Source organism: Adiantum capillus-veneris, chromosome 17, assembly GCF_014529385.1.
Source record: "Adiantum capillus-veneris isolate H3 chromosome 17, ASM1452938v2, whole genome shotgun sequence".
NCBI lineage: Eukaryota > Viridiplantae > Streptophyta > Polypodiopsida > Polypodiales > Pteridaceae > Adiantum > Adiantum capillus-veneris.
Genome location: NC_140947.1, coordinates 92,278,965 through 92,300,089, shown reverse-complemented (window position 1 = coordinate 92,300,089; position 21,125 = coordinate 92,278,965). Strand labels below are relative to the sequence as shown.

Below are 21,125 nucleotides of genomic sequence, written 5' to 3'. Positions count from 1 at the left end.
CCACATCGCCGAATGTGGCTCTCACACAGATGGTGCTCCTGAAGCATAAGGAGATCAATCTTTCCTCCCACAAGGCAACGGCACAATCGGCCCCGCTGACGCTGAAACTGGGGCCCACCTAGTCCCTGCACGTTCCATGAGATGATCCTCATGGGGAGCGACAGAGAACAGATGCTGCCGCAGCAGCTAGACGGGCTATCTTCGAGGCTGGCTTGGATGGGGAGTAATCCGCATCCGAGCGTCCTCTAGATAGGCGTGACTGCAATGAGTGCCTAGCCCAAGCCCAAGCAGAGCGAGCCGTGCGTAAAGCAATCTCCTCTGTCCAGGAGTCCTCATGAATGTATACATAGCATGGCAAACACTGTGTATCAGCAAAGAAGTAAACCACAATGTGCCTACATCCTGCTGAGTTTGGGGGTGTCACCGCAAACTTGGCCAATGGCCACAAAGTCTGTAGCATGTCTGTAACTCCTAGTTCTCCCATGTGGTGAGAGAATTCTAGGACCTGTGTATGCAACCATCCCAACACTGAGTCGAGAGTCTACTCTGTCTGGGCCCTGCCGCAAAGGGGGAAGGAGAAACCAACTACTGAGTCCAAGGCCTCTGTCCCCCTAGTGGCAAGGAACAGAGCATGGACCCTGAAGCAGGTTGCCTCATGGTCTGTTGAGGGATCGCCGAGAAAACGAGTGAAGCCGTAGTCGAAGAAGTCCCAGCGGCGTCGGATGTCAATGCTCGTCAGACCACGAGGGATAGCTGCAAGGGAAGATGTCTGTACCTGCAGAGGGGGCCGTAAGAAAGGTTGACCCTCTCTCGCTAGGCGACTCGTGGCAAAGGCGCTGCCAAGAGATCTCCTAGCCGCCGGAGAAGGCCCTGTCCCTTGGGTCGACTGTGGAACTGGAGTAGGAGGGGGGGGGAGAAGGAGCTGGGGGAAGCGGTGGAGAAGAGGGGCGGGAGGGGTTATTACTAAGTGGCACCTTTATTTTTTAAGTGTGGCAAGGACACCTTGAGTTTTTTCTAAAAAAGGGTGTGAAACCTGCACAATAAAAGAACCCACTTACAGAGACTTGAAAGTTTGCAGAGAGTGGAAAGTTTAACTCTCCTGCTTCTCTCCCACCGCTTCTCGCTCTCATCTGTTCGCACTCATGCGTCCTTGCCGCCACCTGCACGCTTTTGTATGCTTCCGTTGACGTAGTCGAGCGCGGAATTTCATCTTTTCGTGACGCGAAAAATCCAAATTTAGTCGAATTCTAATATTCCTCTGGGTTTTCCGCGATGGAGGCACTCCAGGTAAGAAATTATTTTTTGTTTTGCGTGCCATTCTCATGGAATACCAACATTAATATTTGTCATCTCAAGAGGATTTATATAGCCTTTTGATACTCGTATTTTGCTCCCAAAAACACAGCTCAGTTGACGACTGTGATGTTTTCTGTGAGCGGATTTGAAAGTCGACAATTGTCGATGCAAATTGCTGATAATGCGCGTCCACAGGTTGGACAAATCACTCAATTCTGTGGTAAGGAGAGAGAGTGTACAGAGATTGCAGTTAATAATTGGCTTCGCCAATGGACAACTTATGTTGATTTCCATGAAGAATTAGATGCACAAAGGATGCAGACGCTTCCTCGGTACTTGAAGGGTGCTGCACTCATTTGGTGGTGTAACATGACAGAAAAACCCGCGACGTGGGTTGATTTCTGTGCGAAGTTCTTTGATCACTTCGCCAGAAAGGATCTGGTCAAGGCATACGCTAGGCTTCACAGCCTATCGATGAAAACAATGTCATTTGACCAATATACTACTGCCTTCAAGGAAGCCCTCTGCCTTACTAATTTGGACTCCGAACATGCTGTCCATATGTATATCCTCGGTCTACATGAGGAGTACCGTTGGGCATTACTCAGAGGTAAACCTCCGACAGATGTTGAAGGTGCTGTGGCTAAGGCCACGATGCTCTACAAGATAAGAGAAGAAAGTAATATTGTACCCACCCATCCAGTGGTTGGCAGCCTTTCCAGCAGTTAATATCCAAATTTTTGGTAAGCTTATTTCAATTTGAAATTTGTTATTTTAGCGCACAGTTCATGCACTAACTGTACTTTTAGCATCAAAGTGTTTGATGAGCACGATCTTCTCCGTTTTTTCGGGAAGATCCATGGTCACGACGTGACCGCACTCCTTGATAATGGAAGCTCACACAATTTTGTGGATGCAAAATTGGTGCAAAAACTGAGCCTGCGGACACGGGACAGTGACCATGAGTATCGCGTGAAGATGGCTCGTGGCGAGGATACGGATGTATGGAATCGGATGGTTCCGGATTACAGAAGCTTCTTGGAATAGGGTTTTGCCCTAGGAATAGGAAGCTGAGGCTTCTGGGAACCATCAAGTCTTATTCTAGAACGAATGTGGTAATACGTTCGGTTCAAGTGCTTGTATAGACTTCTCCTCAGTAATAAAGATACTATTACGGGGGGGGGGACCAGCCCATCTTTTGGTCCCCAGTACTGTGTCGATCTTCTCACTCTCTCTCTGTCTATTTATTTCTCTCTGTATCTTTTGGTTTTAGTATTAAGTGATAAATCCTATTTATCCGAGTATATTTTATATTGTTATGCGCTCCTGTTTGTGACACGATCCAAGATCCCTATCTTTGCAAGCAGCCAGCACTTTCCACCTCGAGAAGAAGACCCCCCCATCCCAAAGAAACCCCCTTATGGGCTGGATCGCTTGCATCTGATACCCCTTAAGTCTTACATTTTTTTGGCAGCAAGTGACAGCCAAAAGTGAGCAGTCATAGGTGACCAATTTTGGAGACTTTCCGCCTCGGTAAAGTCCCTCATCTTGACCATAAACCCTAGACTTTTTCAGCAGACCATCAGCCCTAAAGAGCACAGGTTTCAGCCATCAAGAATAGCTCGAAAGTAGCCAATAAAAACCCACGGTTCCTTAAAATGTCACTTATTGAGTTAATAAACTCACTTATAAGAGGTGCGTCACATGCAGGTAATTACCTAGGTTGGGTACTAATGCAACAGTATGGGAACACTCCCCAGTGCCTACACCTAGCAGAACTGGCTGTGCTCATGTGCAATCAAAGGGTATGCAACTAATCTAAAGTGCTTGGACATGCACGTCTTGCGTACAGGCTCACAAGGGTGCCAGAACACTTCCTAGGCTGTCCTAAACCCTAGAAGTAGGACTTACAGCTTGTCCACATGCACACAAGGTTAGATGTGCACGTGACATCGACTGTCCATCTTCAATCCTCTCCTATTTGATGCACCAAGTAACTCCCACAATGGAGGCCACCTCTTGGGTTGAGCTCGGATGTATTCCCGAGCTTGAATCGCACTTCTTTTTGGCTGAAAAGAACAGGCTCTTGGACTGATCTTAATCTGAATACTTGTGGGCTACTTTAATTCCATATATAAGTGACCCTAGGGTCCACTTCTCAAGCATAAGCGAGTACCCTCAATACTAGCACCAAGTACCCATAGTACCTCAGCATCTCTGGCGTTTTTGCACCAGATCTGCCAGCACCCCATCAACACCAGTGTTTTCAGTTTTCAGCCATAACCTCGCTGTACCGTCGCAAATCCACCCATCAGTCCAGGGTTTTTAGTTTTCAACACAAGACAATCAGCCAACATTCTTCAGTTTTCATCCCATCACCGACATCGGCGACAATAGATCAGCCCATAGCCTCAATGCAGTTGTAGATCCCAATAGTTACCCTAGTGTTTTCAGTTTTCAGCCCTTAGCCTTGCAGATCCAAGCATCTACCACAAGATCCCATGAACATCTCAGCATTTAGGACCATTGTATGAGCATTTGTGCAGGCTAAAGAAAATGCCTCTCTAGCGATAGAGAGGGGGGTGCCCATGGAGGGGGGTTTGGGACCCCATCTGGTGTTAGTCTTCTCTTTCTCTATATATCACTCAAAGAACCTTCATTCATTGTATCATTCTCTCTTCTCTCTCTAGTCTTTGCACATCTCTCATGAAGTAAAAGGAACCTTGAGTACGCATTGAGACCGTATGTGTGCTTAAGTGTTAATTCCCGTTGTAGGTTCCCTTTGCAAAGTACTCTCTCTCTCTCTCTCTCTCTCTCTCTCTCTCTCTCTCTCTCTCAAGTAAAGTAAAGAATTTCGGGTGAAAGCCAAAGTCTAGTGCCCCACAGGCTGGTTTCAAAGAACCCAAGTACCCAAGTACTCAGTGCATGGTCATCACCAGAAGCGGGATGGATACTTTGCATGAAGGTGATGAAAGTGGAATGGGAGAAGAAGAAGTTCCTAGACCAAGAGGACCATTTTGAGAACCTCCTCTATCCCCATCTACGGATTGCACCAAATTCTATGGAGGCTTTGGTAAAGTTTGATGGAGATGATGCTACAACAAGATGCTCAGCGGGCCGCTGTGGAAAGGGAATGTGAAGCTCAATGTGTAGCTGTTGAAGAAAGGAGGGTAGCTATGGGGCTAGAGGGTGAGCAGGCACGCGAAGCTCAACGCATAGCAGTTGAAGAAAAGAGGGTAGTTATGGAGTAAGAGCCTGAGCAGACACTCGAAGCTCAATGCATAGCAGCTGAAGAAAAGAGGGAAGCTATGGAGCTAGTGCGTGAGGCGCAACAAGACCAACACATGCAAGACATGGTCATGCAACTGCTAGCCTCGAAGAGTGACCCACTCAAGGAGGCCGGCGAGTCATCACGTAGACAAGGTAAAGACGATGACTCCAACAATCCAGTCACTGAAAAGTTGACTTTCAGGAAGTATGATGGTAAGATACATGTATTCTTGGTTGCATCAATAAAGTTTTGATTGCTTCCATGTATTTGTGTGCCATTAATTAGTGACAAAAGGCATAATTGGCCGAGCATCTCGAGCTTGCTGTGGATGGTGCACTATTGTCTTACAGTTGGGCGACTTTCAAGACAAGCTCAAGGCTCGTTTTATGTCACCGTAGTACCTTGATCAGTTGAAAGAAGATTGGTGAGGCCTCAAGCAAAATGAAACTCCTGTTATTTCTTTTTCTAACAATATTTTGCAGAATGGTGTTCAATTGTGTAAGTCGGATGAGGATCGCAAGGAGGCTTTCCTCTTTGGTTTGGACAAGTACATCAAATACGATGTAGAAGTCTTAGACCCTAAGGACTACAATGATGCCGTAGGAATTGCTCCTAAGCAAGAAATGAAGCACAACAAAGGTAAGCCCTAGTATCCCTCAGAAACAGCAGAATGGTAAGAACAATCGTAAGAACCAGAGTACATCTCCTTCTCAATTTTCCACTACATCTGGAGCACATAACTCTTCACCTAACAATGATAATAAAGGAAAGGCTAAAACTCATGAAACCCCTTAGTTGACACTTGAAGAATAATCTGATCAAGGAACACTAGGTGGTTGGTCAAGTCTTGAAGAAAGAATCGAGTATGGAAAGGAAGGATGATGTTTTAAGCCTCCTTGCGATACTCATCCGACTTACGCAATTGAACACCAATCTGCAAAAGATGGTTAGAAAAAGAGCTTACATCGGTATCAGAGCTTACATTTTGGTCTTCAAAAGGCCAAAATGACTTATGAGACCAATCCGTTACAAACTTGTGAATCTGGTACCATGCCAGAGTACAAAAAAAGTAATACTAAAATGGATTTAGAAGTGCTACTACCTCGAACTGTGTGGGGTATGCGTGATCACTGTTACAATGGGTGCCAAATACAAGAGAAAGAGACAATGGGTGATGGATCCATCCTTATCTGTACTCTAAATGTCGAGATAGTATGGCTCGAAGCCTTTTTTGTAGTCTCTGTCGATGCTGTGAAGCTCCTCTCCTCAGTCGTGGGCGTCTTGATCTCCCCAGTGCCAATGCTCGGTCAATGAGAGTACCGCGGGTGTGAGTTCGAGTTGAGCTTTGGAGTGGTGGGTGCTTCTCTATCTGTCCAATGTTTGGTGTGAAGAAATCAGTAATCTGTCTCTGGGATTGTCTCTTTCCAGATCTCCTCAGAAAAGTATCTCCGTGTCTGTGTAACTCAAGTAGATACAAGCCAACACATCTCTGGTCCTGATAGCTCATGACCCTTGAGAAGGGTCTGAAGCCTTCTCTAAATAGACAGTGGAAGCGACCCCGTATCTCGTAATACACTGTGCACTGACAAATATAATGTGTCTTCGTCTCTGGCTTTGTATGGCATAGACGACATATCGTGCTAGCTGTTGGTATCCCTCTGAATCTACTAGTCTCAATCTCAAGCTGGTGTGAAGATGTTCGTATCTGACCAATGGCACACTGTAACCCATGAGATAGATGTGTATCCATATAGCTTGGGCGAATCACAAACCCATCCCTTGTGAGTTGAAGAGAGAAGAAGAAGGAGAAGAAGAAGAGAGTTTTAACGTCATAGGAAACTATCCCAAGAGACCTTAGAGATCTAGCCGACGAGGAGAGTTGAACTCAGGACCTATTATTCAAGAGGGAAATGGCATAACCAATCTACCACACTTGGCTGAGAGAGAGAGAGAGAGAGAGAGAGAGAGAGAGAGAGAGAGAGAGAGAGAGAGACTCTCTATGCTCCAAAATTGTAGTGATGAGAGTCGCAATGGAGAGCCCACACTTTGGCTGGGAGAGGAAAGTGTGTAGGTCTAAGTTATGGCTGAAAATGTGAGAGAAGCAAGTTCGGATGTGATCTAAAGCTGAGCACTCTAGTAGTGTGTGGTACTCAGACTCTCGAACTTGCAGTGAGCATAATGTGCACAATCGATTTGACTCTTCTCCATTGCCCCAACGCCCTATCTCGCATCGAAGGAAATGGGAGCTAAGCCGAATTGCTGCAATAGAGCGTATCGCGGACAAGGGAATAGGCTCAAGCATGTAAGTGTGAGTACGGTTTCCTCTCTCAACGAAGAACATGGTTTTGTAGTTGGGGGCAATATAGGTGGTGTAATGTATGAAGCGTGACCCACCGGATTTCTCCCAAGCCGTAATACATTGGCGTTGTAGAAAAGCTTCATTCACTTGAGAGTCAATTGAAGCATCATGTAGCAAGTGTAATGCATCCCATCTCCCAAACCACTTCTTTATGTCTTGCATCCATCCCGTGCTCAAGATCTTGCTTTTATGCGTCTTTTGAACTTTTTTGCTTGCTTCCCATGCAATTGTAGGAAGTCGATGTGAGGGGTTTTGACGCATCTTTATCATGTGCTCCACAACCCTTTCCATGCCCATAACCTCAATTGGAAGAGATCCCAACTCAAGAAGTAGGAGCATATATGGTGTTTGTGTCTTAACTTGGAGAAAGTTTGTAAGAAAACGCTTTTGGACATTCTCAAACTCTTTCCAAGTAGACTTTGAGATGCTCCCGCCCCACACTTCAACTCCATAAAGAAGAACCGGTGTCACCAATGCATCAAAAAGATACTTCTTGAGAACCCAACACTTGATGTTTCCCGCATTACACATGTTCTCAAATGCATAATATGCTCTCTTTCCTGCTTCCAAACGACGCATAGCACATTCATGCCACTTGTGATTGGATGGAACCTCAAGGCCAAGGTACTTAAAGCTCTCAACAACTTCAAGTGTCTCGTTGTTGTACACAATGCATGGCTTCTCATTATGGTTGGTTTTCACAAGCATAACCTTTGTTTTGGATTCATTTACAATCAGCCCACTATGCAAGCAAAAGTTCTCAAGGACAACCATAAGCTTTTGTGCATCTTCTAAAGTGTGTGCTAGAAGCACTACATCATCCGCATACAACAAAAGCATGATTACCGCATTGCAAATAGTGACCTCTTCAATGCCTTCTTCTTGTATAAAGTCAAGTACCATTTGTTCTAATTGATCGATGCATAGACCAAAGAGAGTTGGTGACAATGGACATCCTTGTTTAACCCCAATAGTGCTTACAAAAATTTCTGAAATTTCTCTTCCCATGCGCAATTGACAAATCACCTTCTCATAGATTCGAGAAACCGCAAGCATAAACTCACTTGGCACTTGGAGTTCTTCCATCCTTCTCCACAAATTGTTACGTGGAATCATATCAAAGGCTTTCTTAAAGTCAACAAAACAACAATACAATCGCTTGCCTTTCAACCGACTTTCCTCCATGAGAACACGAAGAGTGACAAGATGATCAATGGTGCTATGGCATCGACGAAAACCCGCTTGTCCCTTTGCACGCTTGTCATTCTCTTCAGCCCAATCACTCAATTTCATCTCCATTATGCACCCAAACAACTTTACCATAAGAGACCCAATCATTATAGTCCGATAGTTGCTTACATTCTTTACATCCCCTCCTTTATGCAAAGGCTTAACCCAATTAGTACTCCAATCATAAGGCATACCATGTTGAAGTGCAAGGTTGAACATATCACACATCCACTCATGGGTAAAATCTCCCGTCCATTTGATCATCTCCGGCTTGGTACCTTGAAGATCTCCCGCTTTGCGAGTGGCCAACTTTTCAAGCCCACCGCATACATCCTCAATAGTAAAAAAAAGACGGCATACATGGGAGTGAATCATAAAATGGCATTTTTTCAGTATTTGCTTGCTCATATAATTGCCTACAATGTGTGTACATATCCACTAGACTCAAGTTACCAAAATTCTCAACCCGCTTGCCTCTCAAGTTTCTCCAAAATCTTCCACATGCATGTGCCTTTTCTTGGACTTGAAATTCTTGTTGCTTTACTTCCCATCTTCTTCTCTTCTTTTGAATCAATGCCTTGTATGTATGCAAATGACTTTGATAGTTGTCTTTGTCCATAGTTGCATCAAGCTTTATCAAGGACTTTCGAGCATTTTGACATTCTTTATCAAACCACCTTTTGCGTGATCTATCTTTGTTGATACCATGGAGATGTTTTATGGCAAAGCATTCTTCCGCACAAGAACAAATAGCTTTCTTGAAAGCTTCCCATTTAGTTTCCAATGGTGCATCACATTGAAGCTTTGTCATCCATAATTTTTGCTCAACCATTTCAATGTACATTGGTGCCCGCTTGAAATCCATACATAGTGATAACTTCTCTTTCCTTTGGTTGAGATTATCATGCTTAGTTGCTTCTCCACATGAAAGGTCAATACATAAGGTGCGATGGTCGGATTCCGGGGTCCATTGACCAAACATAAAACTCTTTATGCGATACATGATGGCTTCAGAGAGTAGCATATAGTCAATCACACTATCCCCATTATGTCTCCTACATGTAAATCCATTGGTTCCACTCCACAAAGATACACCATTGGCAATGAGCATACCCGTGCTATTACACATGTGTAAAAGTAACTTTCCATAGTGATCCGGCTCTTTCTCATCCATTGAAGTACGATCATACAAGTGAACTTCCTCCAACTCCCTTGAAATGTATGGCATATCAAATTGTTGAGTATCATGTTGCAATGTTTTTGTGCGAGCATTCATATCCCCAAATACAATAACATAACCTTCACCTTTGAAATAAGCAATGTCCTCTTCCAAATCAGAAAATGGTTGATCTCTATCCATGCAAGCAAGGAAGAATCATGATGAGGAATGTAGCAACCGGCTACAAAAATGGGTGCTCTTTTTGGTGTCATAATTTTCAGCCATACATAACGTTTGTAGTTGTCATCTTTCACAATTGATACAAAATCTTCCAATCCTTTCTTAACCATACATGCTAACCCTCCTTGTCCTCTTCGTTGCTTGAGATTCTTTGACCACATCAATGAATGTACATTGTAATCCTCCAAGCCGTTAATCCTTTGTGTATCATGCTTCCAAGTTTCAACAAGAAGTACAACATCGGCTTTGCTTGTTAGTTCATCAATGCCAACCCCCGCATTCCATGGGTATCCATTACAATTCCAAAAGCATATTTTCAATTGTAACTCGGTCTCATAGGTCACGCATCCCTATTTGCTTGAGAGACTTGCCTCCTCCGTGGGCACATTTTCTTCATGAGAGATCTCCTTGTTTTTATTATTCTTTTCCTCATATGCCTTGCGACGCATATTTTGTTGCTTAATAGTGCGATCTTCACATACAAAACATTTTGTATCCCTCAAATAGATCCAACTATTATCAAGGATAATCTTTCGCTTGGTCTCATCCGGCATGGTGCATACAATTGGCCGTTCTCCCGAGCGAGGAGCTCCTTGCTTCCCCACTCTATGTGCTCCATAGACCATAACTCCGGACATGCCAAAGTGGGTTTTGAAGAAATCTTCAATAACAATGGCAAGAGAAGGAGGTGTCTCTAGCTTCTCTTCGGGAATTCCACGAATAACAATGTTCTTGGAACGTCGCTCCCGTTCCTTCAACTCCTCCACATCCACATTCTCAACATTCTTTGTTTGAACCATAGCTTGCATGAGTGAGGAATTAGAAACCACATTGCTACCTCATACATCAGCCCAAGACTTGTTTGTGCATACATTTTTCATGTCGCATACATCCCGGCTCATAGTGTCAAATTTCTCCTCTTTCAATACATGGTCATGCTCTACTTTGCTCATCCGCTCCTTCAAAGCATTCAAGTCCACAAGAGAGCGTTTACATTCCTTGACTTCCTCTTCAAGTTGCATCAAACGTGTTGTTTGCATCTCAAGTGTCCTCTTGAGATTCTCATTCTCAACCACAAGTACCCTTAGTGTGCCATTCTCGATTGCAAGTGCTCGTAAGTCTTCGCCTTGTTTGTTTACGGTCTCTTGCAATGATACCAAGTACGCCATGATCATGGTTTCCGATGTCGTTGGTTGGGTGGTTGTGTTGCTATCTCCACACTTAGGAGATTTTGGATCATTTTTCACAATGGTTGTGGACCTTGTTGAAGAAGAAGAACCCTTGCGAGTGCCGGAAGACATTGTATGTAAAATAGGAGATGAGAATCAATTTTGTTGAACCTGTTCACTTCTGAAATGCTGCTACAGAAATGCCTTCCATAACTCCGAAAATTTCTGTCTTTACATCAATGCGTAGAGGACTTCGTGCTCTTTGATTGAGGCTATAGATCACCCAAATCGGAGTTCAGATGAAGAAGTTATGATCAAAAGAGTGGACTGCTGTCTACTAGGTCAAAAAACGGCTACGTTTTTTGAGAGAGAGAGAGAGAGAGAGATAGTGTCAAATTTCTCCTCTTTCAATACATGGTCATGCTCTACTTTGCTCATCCGCTCCTTCAAAGCATTCAAGTCCACAAGAGAGCGTTTACATTCCTTGACTTCCTCTTCAAGTTGCATCAAACGTGTTGTTTGCATCTCAAGTGTCCTCTTGAGATTCTCATTCTCAACCACAAGTACCCTTAGTGTGCTATTCTCCATTGCAAGTGCTCGTAAGTCTTCGCCTTGTTTGTTTACGGTCTCTTGCAATGATACCAAGTACGCCATGATCATGGTTTCCGATGTCGTTGGTTGGGTGGTTGTGTTGCTATCTCCACACTTAGGAGATTTTGGATCATTTTTCATTTGGATCATTTTTCACAATGGTTGTGGGCCTTGTTGAAGAAGAAGAACCCTTGCGAGTGCCGGAAGACATTGTATGTAAAATAGGAGATGAGAATCAATTTTGTTGAACCTGTTCACTTCTGAAATGCTGCTACAGAAATGCCTTCCATAACTCCGAAAATTTCTGTCTTTACATCAATGCGTAGAGGACTTCGTGCTCTTTGATTGAAGCTATAGATCACCCAAATCGGAGTTCCGATGAAGAAGTTATGATCAAAAGAGTGGACTGCTGTCTACTAGGTCAAAAAACGGCTGCGTTTTTTGAGAGAGAGAGAGAGAGAGAGAGAGAGAGAGAGAGAGAGAGAGAGAGAGAGAGAGAGAGAGAGAGAGAGAGAGAGAAATGAAATGTTATATTAACGTCTTCAAAAGGCCATAATGACCTATGAGACCTGAAAGTTACAAAGTGGTGGATTTGATACAAAGTCAGAGTAACAAAATAACCTAACAACAGTACAAAACAAAGATATATACTATGGGGTCCTAAGTTTGTCGATGTGAGTCAAGCAAAAACTAAGCAGAAAAATGGACGGCTTGTTGGGATAGCTGAATCACAAGAGATCTAGCATCGGTCGTTGGCGAATCTCATCAATTTCCTCCACGGTTAGTAGTCTGACCGGGCGTCGTGCATGCCTGGCCAGCGTGCTCCGAATTTTTTGTCGTAGCCTCCGTCGATGGTGTGTAGTTCTTCGCAGTCGCGGGCGCTTGGATTTCCCCAGTTCAATCGCTCGGTCAATCAGTGTGCCTCTGGTGTGAGACGAGGGGGAGCTCTGCTATGGGAGTGGCTCTTGCGGCTGTCCCGTGTCTGCTATGAAGAAGTCTGTGATCCGTCTTTGAGACTGGCTTGCCTCGCCATTCATCAGGCTATCTCTGTGTCTGCGCAGCTCGAGCAAGAACAAACCCAGACATCTCTGATCTTCGTATCCCATGACTCTTGAGAGTGGTCCAAAACCCTCTCTGAACAAGCAATGGAAGCGGCCTCGTATCTCGTAGTAGACCGGGCAGCGGCATGTATAGTGTAGCTCTGTCTCAGGTTCCATGTTACACAAGGGGCATGTCCTGTCCTCTGCTGGTACTCCGCTGTATCTCCCAGTCTCAATCCACAACTGGTGAGAAGATGTGCGTAACTGGCCAATAGCACATTGTATCCCTGAGACAAGTTGGTATCCATGTATCTGGGTCTCGCCACAAAACCATCTTCCGTAAGCTGGAGGAGGTGGTCTGCGTAGAAAGCCATCTTCGTGCCCAATTCTTGTGCTGGTTGTATCCATGTCCTCCTGGTGTCTAGCTGGGTCAGGTCTTGGCAGATGAGCTTGGTGATCTCTGACTGTGTAAGAGTGAGAGATGGTGCATCCAATGAGTAATGGAATGGTGGCAGCCTGTCTATGCTGAACCCATGTGCTTGAAACCATGATGTCATCTCCCCATACCAGCATGTTGTATCTCCTTGTATGGCTAACTGTCAAGAGGATTCAAGTGCTATGCGAGCATATCTGTCTCTAGGAAGCGCCCATGTGCGGTTTATGAAGGAGACTGATATGGTGAGCGCCTCCACCACAAGTGGGGGGGGGCCGCTAGCTCTGCTCGGATAATGGCCCGTGGTACTGATGCCTTGGCTCTAATGAGCCGCGAGATCATAGAGACGAGAGGTTTCTCTGTGTTCCGCCATCCGTCTGAGCGACCTGGCCTCCCGTGGTGATCTAGTGAAGGTCCCCATATCTTGGTTCCATAGAGCAATGCTGAAGCCACCAAGGTGTCAAAGAGCCAGAGCTTCGTCCGGGGCTCCTGAAACTGAACCTGCGAACACATCCTCTCCAATCTACCCAATGCTGCGTGGGCTCTAGTAAGTCTGGTCTCTGCTGCTCTTCTGAGTGAGAATGCAGGTCCGCTAAAAACCACTCCAAGGTAAGTGTAAGCGTCTGTGTACTCCACAGTCTCCTGGCCGTATGTGAATGTAGGTGCTGACCTCGTGATCTACTGTGGGGTGGTATTAACACCATAACCTTGGTTTTACCCAGATTGACTGACAAACCACTTTCGTGGGCAAACGTATGCAAAGCATCCAATTGACGTTGCATTCCCTCTGGGGATTCGGAGATCAACACTATGTCATCAGCATATAACAAAAGTGGAATCCATGTCCCTGCCAACTGAGCACCTTTATCCCAATCGCTGTCAACATAGTCAGAAAGCTCATCCACATACATACCGAAAAGAGTAGGAGAGAGCGGGCAGCCCTGCTTCACCCCAATAGTGGAGTGAACCGGTGTAGAAAGTCCCTCCGAGGTGCGTACATGCCCTACTACTGATCTGTACAATGCCATGATCCCCCAAATGAGTTCTGTGGGTACTCCCATTTCCTGTAATCTGCGCATCAGTCTAGCTCTGGGTACCGTGTCGAAAGCTTTGCGGAAGTCCACAAAGCTACAATAGATCCGTCTCCCATGAGATCTGCCTTCTTCGATGATGGCCCTGAGTGTTAGGATATGGTCAAGAGTAGAGAAGCCTCTCTTGAATCTTGCCTGCCCAGTTGCACGTATTCCTTCCCTCTCTGCCCATCTACTCAGCTGTTGCTCCAGAATGGATGCATACAACCGTGCTAGTGTGTGCTCAATCATAATAGTGCGATAATTCCGAGGCTCCATGGGGTCTCCTGATTTGAAGATAGGTACGATCGTAGATAGGCTCCAAGTGTCCGGTAGGCCCTCACAGATGGCCCGGTTAAACAGAACTGCTAGAAGCTCTGCTAGTAGGTCTTTGGCATGCATGAAATGCTCAACGTTTAGGCCATCATGATCATATGCTCTCCCAGTCTTCATCCTGTCAATAGCCTTCTTCACCATCTCAACGGCGGTGAAAAAGACACATGCGTGTGGGCATGGATCGGGGGGGGTTGGGGAGGGGCGGCTGTCCAGGTACTGTGTACAAAGATGATGCGTACTGCCGCCAGGTCTCTGCGGAGGAAATAGTAGAGGGGGGGGGGGGGGGGGGGATTGCTCGTGAAAGAGCCGCCACGCCTCACGCGAGTCCTGACTCAAGAATAGTTGATATAGATCCTGCTCAAGTCGAGCCAAAAAAGCCCTCTTCTTCCGCCGCACCAGGCGTCGGAAGTTAATCTATGACTGTCTGTGAGTGACGTCTCCCAACAGCACCTCCCTCTGAAATCTGGCTCTAGTCTGGCGGCACTCCTCATCGTAGCAGCTGTTCTGAGGCATGCTCCCTGATCGCCGGCTCTGCTCAGGCTGGGTGTGTGGGTATGCTTCTGCTGTTGCCTCATGTAATGTCTGTGCCAGTATAGTAGTTAGCTCCTCCAGAGGTCGCCCCGAGTCCTCAGTGCATAGGCGTCTGTAGATTCCGTCCATGTATACAGAATCCGTCTCCCGTGTGAATGTGTAGCGAGTAGGGGCTACTACTCGTGGCCTATGTGCTACACTGAATTGGAAGGAGATGGTCATTGACACCAGAGCATGATCCACTGCCACCCCGACCGGTCTGGGCCCAACTGTGAGATCCTGGATACTGGAGATGAGATTCGGCTGTGCCATGACATAGTCCACTGTGCTGGCTCCATGTCTGTGTGGGAAGCATGTAAATCCTCCCGTTGCAGGAAATCTCTGTAGGCCGTCAAGATGGCCAATCCATGTGCAGTGCCCATGTCTATCAGGTGTCGCCCATACTCAGTATATTCCATATCGTGTGATATTCTAGAAAGGCCCGTCTCTACCACATCTAGTTCTCTTAGCATCTCCTCTGAAGTATCATAAAACACTGCCTGGTGATGGGCAGTCCTAGCATTGAAGTCCCCTAGAATGATAATGTCACCGTCCCTAGAGAACTCCCATATGTCATCATCCAAAATAGAGAAAGGGGACTGTCCTCTGGGTGATGCATAAACTGATGTACTCGGGGGAAAGTAGCAAATAGCTACATAGAGGTATCTGCTTGTCTTTGCTTTCAGTCTCACCCACATGCACCTAGCTTGCTCGTCCCTACGGGCTATATGTATCAATGGCTGCAGATCCTCTCTAAATAACACTGCCACTCCCCCCGAGCCCTGCCCTCTGTGCTCTGAGCGTGTCTCTTGTCTGTAGGCTGTCTCCCACCTGTATCCACTGATGTGAGGCATGGATTGCCCAGGGGCCTGGCGTGTCTCAGAGTAAAAGATGATGTCTCTTCCTGTAAAGCTATCCTCAAAGGCATCCACATCAAGACGCATAGATCCATTGCAGTTCCAGGCAGCTACTTCGAGTGTGGTCCCATAAGTCTCGCACCGTCATGTGGAGCATCGCTCTAGTATTACCACCTCTCCGTCTCGGTAAAAAGCGATCTTGCCTTTTTCCGTTGCCGCTCTAATCTCCGGCATTACTTCCTACATATGAGCGATCTGCGAGAGGGTGAGATCATCCCCGAGAAAGATGCCAGTCTCTTTAAGAGTTGGTCTTTTCTTCAAGAATGACTTCTTTGCTTCCATGGAGGGAAAGCTGAGGATGAGTGCTCTTTCTTTTGAGGTTTCTCCACTGCTTCCATTTTTCTTTATGTTGCCCACTCTCCATGCCCTTGTGTGCGTCGGCTTAGGAATCCCCATCAAGGTTGTGAGTTCTTTTACTTCTTCTTCCACATTGCCTTTGTCGTTAAGACCGCAAATTCTCACATGTAAAGCGCGCACCCTTCTCCTCTGCTCCTGCTCTAGTGTCTGATTGATGATGTTGTTGGGTGTGGACGTGAGCGTTATCTCCTTGCCTTTTCCTTTCTTGGCCACCTTTATCCATTTCTCGGCTTCGTCCGCCTTCTGTTGAGTTTTGGTAAGAACTTCCACCCAAGAAGTCGTCATTTCTTTGTGCTGCTCTTCTCCCTCTTTGATGGCGCGTACTTGTTCCTTGATCGTGTTGATTTCGTCGATTACTGAGGGTTGCAGTTCGCCCTCTTCCAGTGTGTTTCTTGATCGTGCTTCGGCGAGATCTTTCTTGAGTGACGCGATCTCTTCCTCTTGGGCCGTCACTCGGTCTTCCAGCGTGCTTATCTTTCTCTCTTGGATCAGCACGCGTCCTTCGAGTATGTTTATTGTGCCCCAGAGATTGCTGTTCAACTTGGTAACGGTCTCCGTCATTTCCTCTTTGCATTTTTGAATGGCATCCTCCAGGGGGTCGGCTTTATCGTTCATCTTCCTCATGCTTGGTCGCCGTTCGCAAGGGAGTTTGATGACGTGTGCACCCACCCTAGCAGCGGGTGCGGTAGCTGAGCGAGTGGGGGGGTCGTCCGCAAGGGGGTCACTAGGTGTGCGTGTGCACCCACAATAGCGATGGGCGCGGCGGGTGGTGGAGCGTGAGGCGGTAGGGGCCCGGGGGGGGGGGGGGGGGGGGGGGTGTAAGGTATGGTAGAGAGAGTTGGGGAGGGGTCGGGGAGGGGTTCAAAAAAAAAGAGAGAAGGCTTGCAGAACTGCCCACACTGTGTACTTTGAGAGAGAGAGAGAGAGAGAGAGAGAGAGAGAGAGAGAGAGAGAAGGCTTGCAGAACTGCCCACACCGTCTTTCTTTTTCTCAGGCTAGTTGCTGAATTTATTTTTATGTTTATTAACTCTGGCCGTGTTTAGAATGGCCTGACCACCCATTTTTAAAGGTTTTAGACCTTACACTTAAAAACGAGCGCTAAAACTTCGGTTTCCAACCAATATGGAGCATTATTATCTCGGCCGATTTCATGTCTCTCTCTACTCAGTCTGCTGGCTCCCGTCATTTCACATAGGAGCTAGAGTCCATATATAGCTATCATGTCATGGAGGGCTGGCTTTACATGGATTCTTCAGCACCCCTATTGGTAGTGACCTTGGAGCTCACCTCCTTACTGTACTTAGTTGCTACCGAGAGCTTTCCATAACCAAACCATTTTTTGGTATTCAACCTCTTTAAGTCTCCTAACATAAATAATCCTACCAAAAACAAGAGGTGGACATGTCTCCTTATACTGTTTCATAACCACATCAAGAGGAAAATCATTTCAATTGGTCTCTTGGCATAGGCCACATCATCACACACTCAAAGAGATGTAGGTCCTGAGTTGAAGAAGAGGGGGTAGCTGAAGACGATGTCATTAAGTTGCTCCTATATACATGCATGACACGAGGCACCACCACTTGCCTCTGTCATCGCCGTTTTTATTTTCATTGCCTCTCTTCTCCTTGCTTTCTCTGCATGTGTTCTTTGCCTTCTAGAAGTACCAGATATTGAAGACCCACCTAGGCCTTCCTGTCCCTTCTGTCTCCCCCCGCACATTTGCTTGCTGTCTCTGCTCCTACTGCACTATATGGCAAGTGCATCCAGGAGGTATATGAACAACTGTACCTGAAGCAAAGCATCGTCTTTGAAGGATACCCTCTGCTAAGTGTCACCTTTATGAATACTCAAGAGAGATTGTTTCTGCACTTCAGCCCAAAAGCATCATGCAAATGTTGCAGCTTTTTTAATGCTATAAGATTCGGTTTTGGACATCTATATCAATCTCATTGCTTACGTGGAGCCCAATACAACCTTCTTGGTGTCCAATTGATCATGAAATTGACCTTATACCTGGCAGGATTCATCCTCATCAAGTTTCATACCCTCATGTACAGCCTAATAAACATCCTTTTGTTGCTGACAGTGTAAATTCATTCTACACAAGCCGTTGTACCTGATAATGAAAGAATAATGAAACATGCAATAAGTGCAAGCGAAGTAACGTGGGAAGCATTTTTGATGATGAAAACACCTTTTGGCTGGTTTAGAATACATTTTCTAAGTATTGCATGCTCCAGAAGTTGGACTGATTTAGAGGAAAGTTGTGTTTGGACAATCCTTTCTCACAGATGTTATTTTGAGGTCGATAGTAGCAAGTCGCATAATTTGCATTTTAATTCTTGGTGCTAAACATGTATCTATGACGTGCGAGTGAAGTACATTGGGAGGTAATAGGTATATTTGATGATGGCAACACCTTTTGGCAAATTCTAGGTATTGCATGCTTCAAAAAGCAGTCTGATTTAGATGAAAGTCATCTGTCTTGACCATCCTTTCTTACAGAAGTTATTCTGAGGTTGACAGTAGGTAGTTGCATAATTTGCATTGTAGTTCTTGTGCTTAACATGTATCGATAAATGAAGGGTCTTGCGTCTTCAGTTACTGTTATATCAAACAATTGTGAGAAAGTACTTATTCTCGAGTAACTTGTAAGTTTTAGTTCTATTAAAAACTTAATAGAGTATATCAGGTTGAATTTTTTTGTGCTTGGTTGTTTGGTCATTGTAGACCAGCTCCAAAGTCTGCAGTGCAGTCAGATGATAAATTCGTTTTGGTTCAATTATGATAAGGCGAACACAAGAATCTTGATAGACATACATTTGTTGTGCTGGCAGATAATTACTTTCTTGCAGCAAAATGCTCACCCTTACTATGCACAGAAGCAGCCCTCTGTTCCAGAAACTGTTTCTGATCAGGTCAAGTTGTAGACCTCCTGTATTGTATTCTGAGTAAAATAATAGCATTCTGAATTAAATTGTGGTTGAAATAGGACAGTAGTTCACTTCCAATGCCACTTCATGTAAGGGACTTAAACATGCGTTGTAAACATAGTGACCAGAAAATAGACGTACACAATCTTATTTTGCCCCTTAGTTTTGCTTCCCAAATATCAGGGTTATACTGTATTTGAGCTTTCAACAGTGTCTCCCATGTTTTTGAAACCATTATTCATTAAGTATGGACACCGTAGGGATATCGTAGGGGTCTTCTTTTCTTTTTTGGGGGGAGGAGGGGGGGATGGAGGGTTTTATCAGTGTCTTCTTAAGGACAAAATGGTCCTTAATACAAACTTGTTTTGAACTTCATCATGGTAACAAGCAACGGCAACAGGTGAAATCAGGCAATCCTGCACAAAAACTGGGTTACCAGGGGGGCATGGGACCTCTATTGAAAGGGAACATGAAGACGATTGCACAATTTTATCCAGTGGCCACAAACTTCATGTGAAGAAGACCTGGAATGGAAGAAGATATGATGCCAGTAAGGGACAAAATCAGAACCTAGTGCAACTGCACCTGAAGACTGCAATAAAAGGGGTTGGATAAGCCAAAGCGACAGACATAAAGCTGCCAGTAAGAGATGATTCAAGGTAAAAAATGCAACCTGCTGCATCTGCTCATGAGAAGAGGGATTCAAGAAGCCAAAGCAACAGATGGAAAGCTGCCTTTTGACATAGAAATGCATCATCCCGTCTGCATCATCATGAAATGGGGCATTTGGGGGCAACTTTTTGGCCTTTGCAGTCTGATGGTCTACGTCTTTGGTTGCTTGGATGGGCTTTTTTCAGGCTCATTGCAAATCTTGAGGAAGAAAACAACCTGCTCATCAGTTTCCTCTAGTAATAGAGTCTATTCAGTAAAAGTGTCACTGGTCAGCTTAACATTTATCCTTGACACATTTATCCTGGACAGGGAGAGCATTTGCTGTAACCAGGGGCCATTCGTTGGTACCCTTGTTTCTCACTTGACGCTGAATTTTGGGTTTGTATCTCAGTTGAGGCTGTTGGTATCAGAATTTCTTGTGGGGTGGTTTAAAGGCTCGTGTTATACTGGAGCCTTTGCTGCCTGGCTTACTGCTACCTTGCCTCGTTGACAGGGAGGTTTTGGCATTGTTGATCTGAGTCATGGTTTGCCTTATAATCTCAATAGTCTGGCGTATTTTTGCAAAGGATGAGCCTTGGAAGGCCGGATGTCGCTGTCTTTGGCTTGTTTTCCTTGCATGAGTCCTTGTTGAAGGTGTGGTTTTGCATTCACAAGGGCTTGCTCCAGAAGGCGCCTTCATTTTTAGAAGAGGTTTAAGTGTCAGCCTTTGTTCTGGAGCTGATCCATTTTGGGTGCAGATGGGAGCCAAACTTGAGAGAGGTCACACACTGATTGGGCTGGTTGGAATTCTGCTTTTCAATTCTTCAGTGGACAACTTGCAGTTGTTTGGATGCAGATATTGTTTCATTGCAGTGTGATATTGCCCCTGGTGTTGAGATGATCATCTTAGAGATTGATTCCTCTGAAGATTGGCCTCCTTGCCATTCGGGTACATTGGAGTGTCACCATCAAAGTCTGCATCCAGAAGCTCCTCATCACAAATAGGCACAGGCAACCCTCTGAGCCCAATCTAGTGAGCATGAGATAGCTACTTAGGCCCTACATGGCAAACAAGAACAAAGTAATCACAAGGGGGCAGCCCCTTTGATCGGGGCAAGTGTTTCAGCTTACAATTGTGCCACTCTGAAATTCAGAAGTGCCGGTCAAGAGGAGAAAAGGGAAGATGCTTGTGAATCTTGAGTAAAATAGTGTAATATTAGTAAAATTTAGCTCAAAATTTCAGATTTTCCTCTTGGAAAATCCATAATAGGAATTGCATATGGTTGCAAAATGAATTCTCCTGAATACTGGGCAGCCCTCTCTAACAAAGTTGGGCAAGTGCAAAGCTCGGCCCTCTCCCTCTTGCAATCAATACCTGGTGTGTGGTGGAATATAATGCTGCCACTTCCCTGATCCAAGCCTCAGAGAATCATAGTGGCAGCATAGTCCCCTTGAGAAACTCCAATCCACCCAATTCTCAAAATCCAACAAAAACATCAG

At 45.4% G+C, this 21,125-nt stretch overlaps 2 protein-coding genes across 4 annotated transcripts in view; one reads left to right on the top strand and one right to left on the bottom strand.

The window, feature by feature from the left end:
- LOC147437708 (transcription factor-like protein) overlaps window positions 1–21,125 on the top strand; it is a 54,224-nt gene that overhangs the window by 20,315 nt on the left and 12,784 nt on the right. For 2 of the 3 annotated variants that reach the window (XM_086487206.1, XM_086487204.1), the window contains one exon: window positions 18,879–18,959. The exons of the other annotated variant lie outside the window; for it this stretch is intronic. In XM_086487206.1, coding sequence (XP_086343332.1) covers window positions 18,879–18,959 — 81 coding nt within the window. The remainder of the gene's footprint in view (window positions 1–18,878; window positions 18,960–21,125) is intronic. 3 annotated transcript variants of the gene reach the window in all.
- The window catches only part of LOC147437706 (uncharacterized), a 154,128-nt gene continuing 134,556 nt past the window's right edge, over window positions 1,554–21,125 (bottom strand). Inside the window, exon 2 of the mRNA XM_086487195.1 lies at window positions 1,554–6,272. Within this exon, the coding sequence (XP_086343321.1) occupies window positions 5,754–6,272 (519 nt within the window). The 3' untranslated portion in view covers window positions 1,554–5,753. The remainder of the gene's footprint in view (window positions 6,273–21,125) is intronic.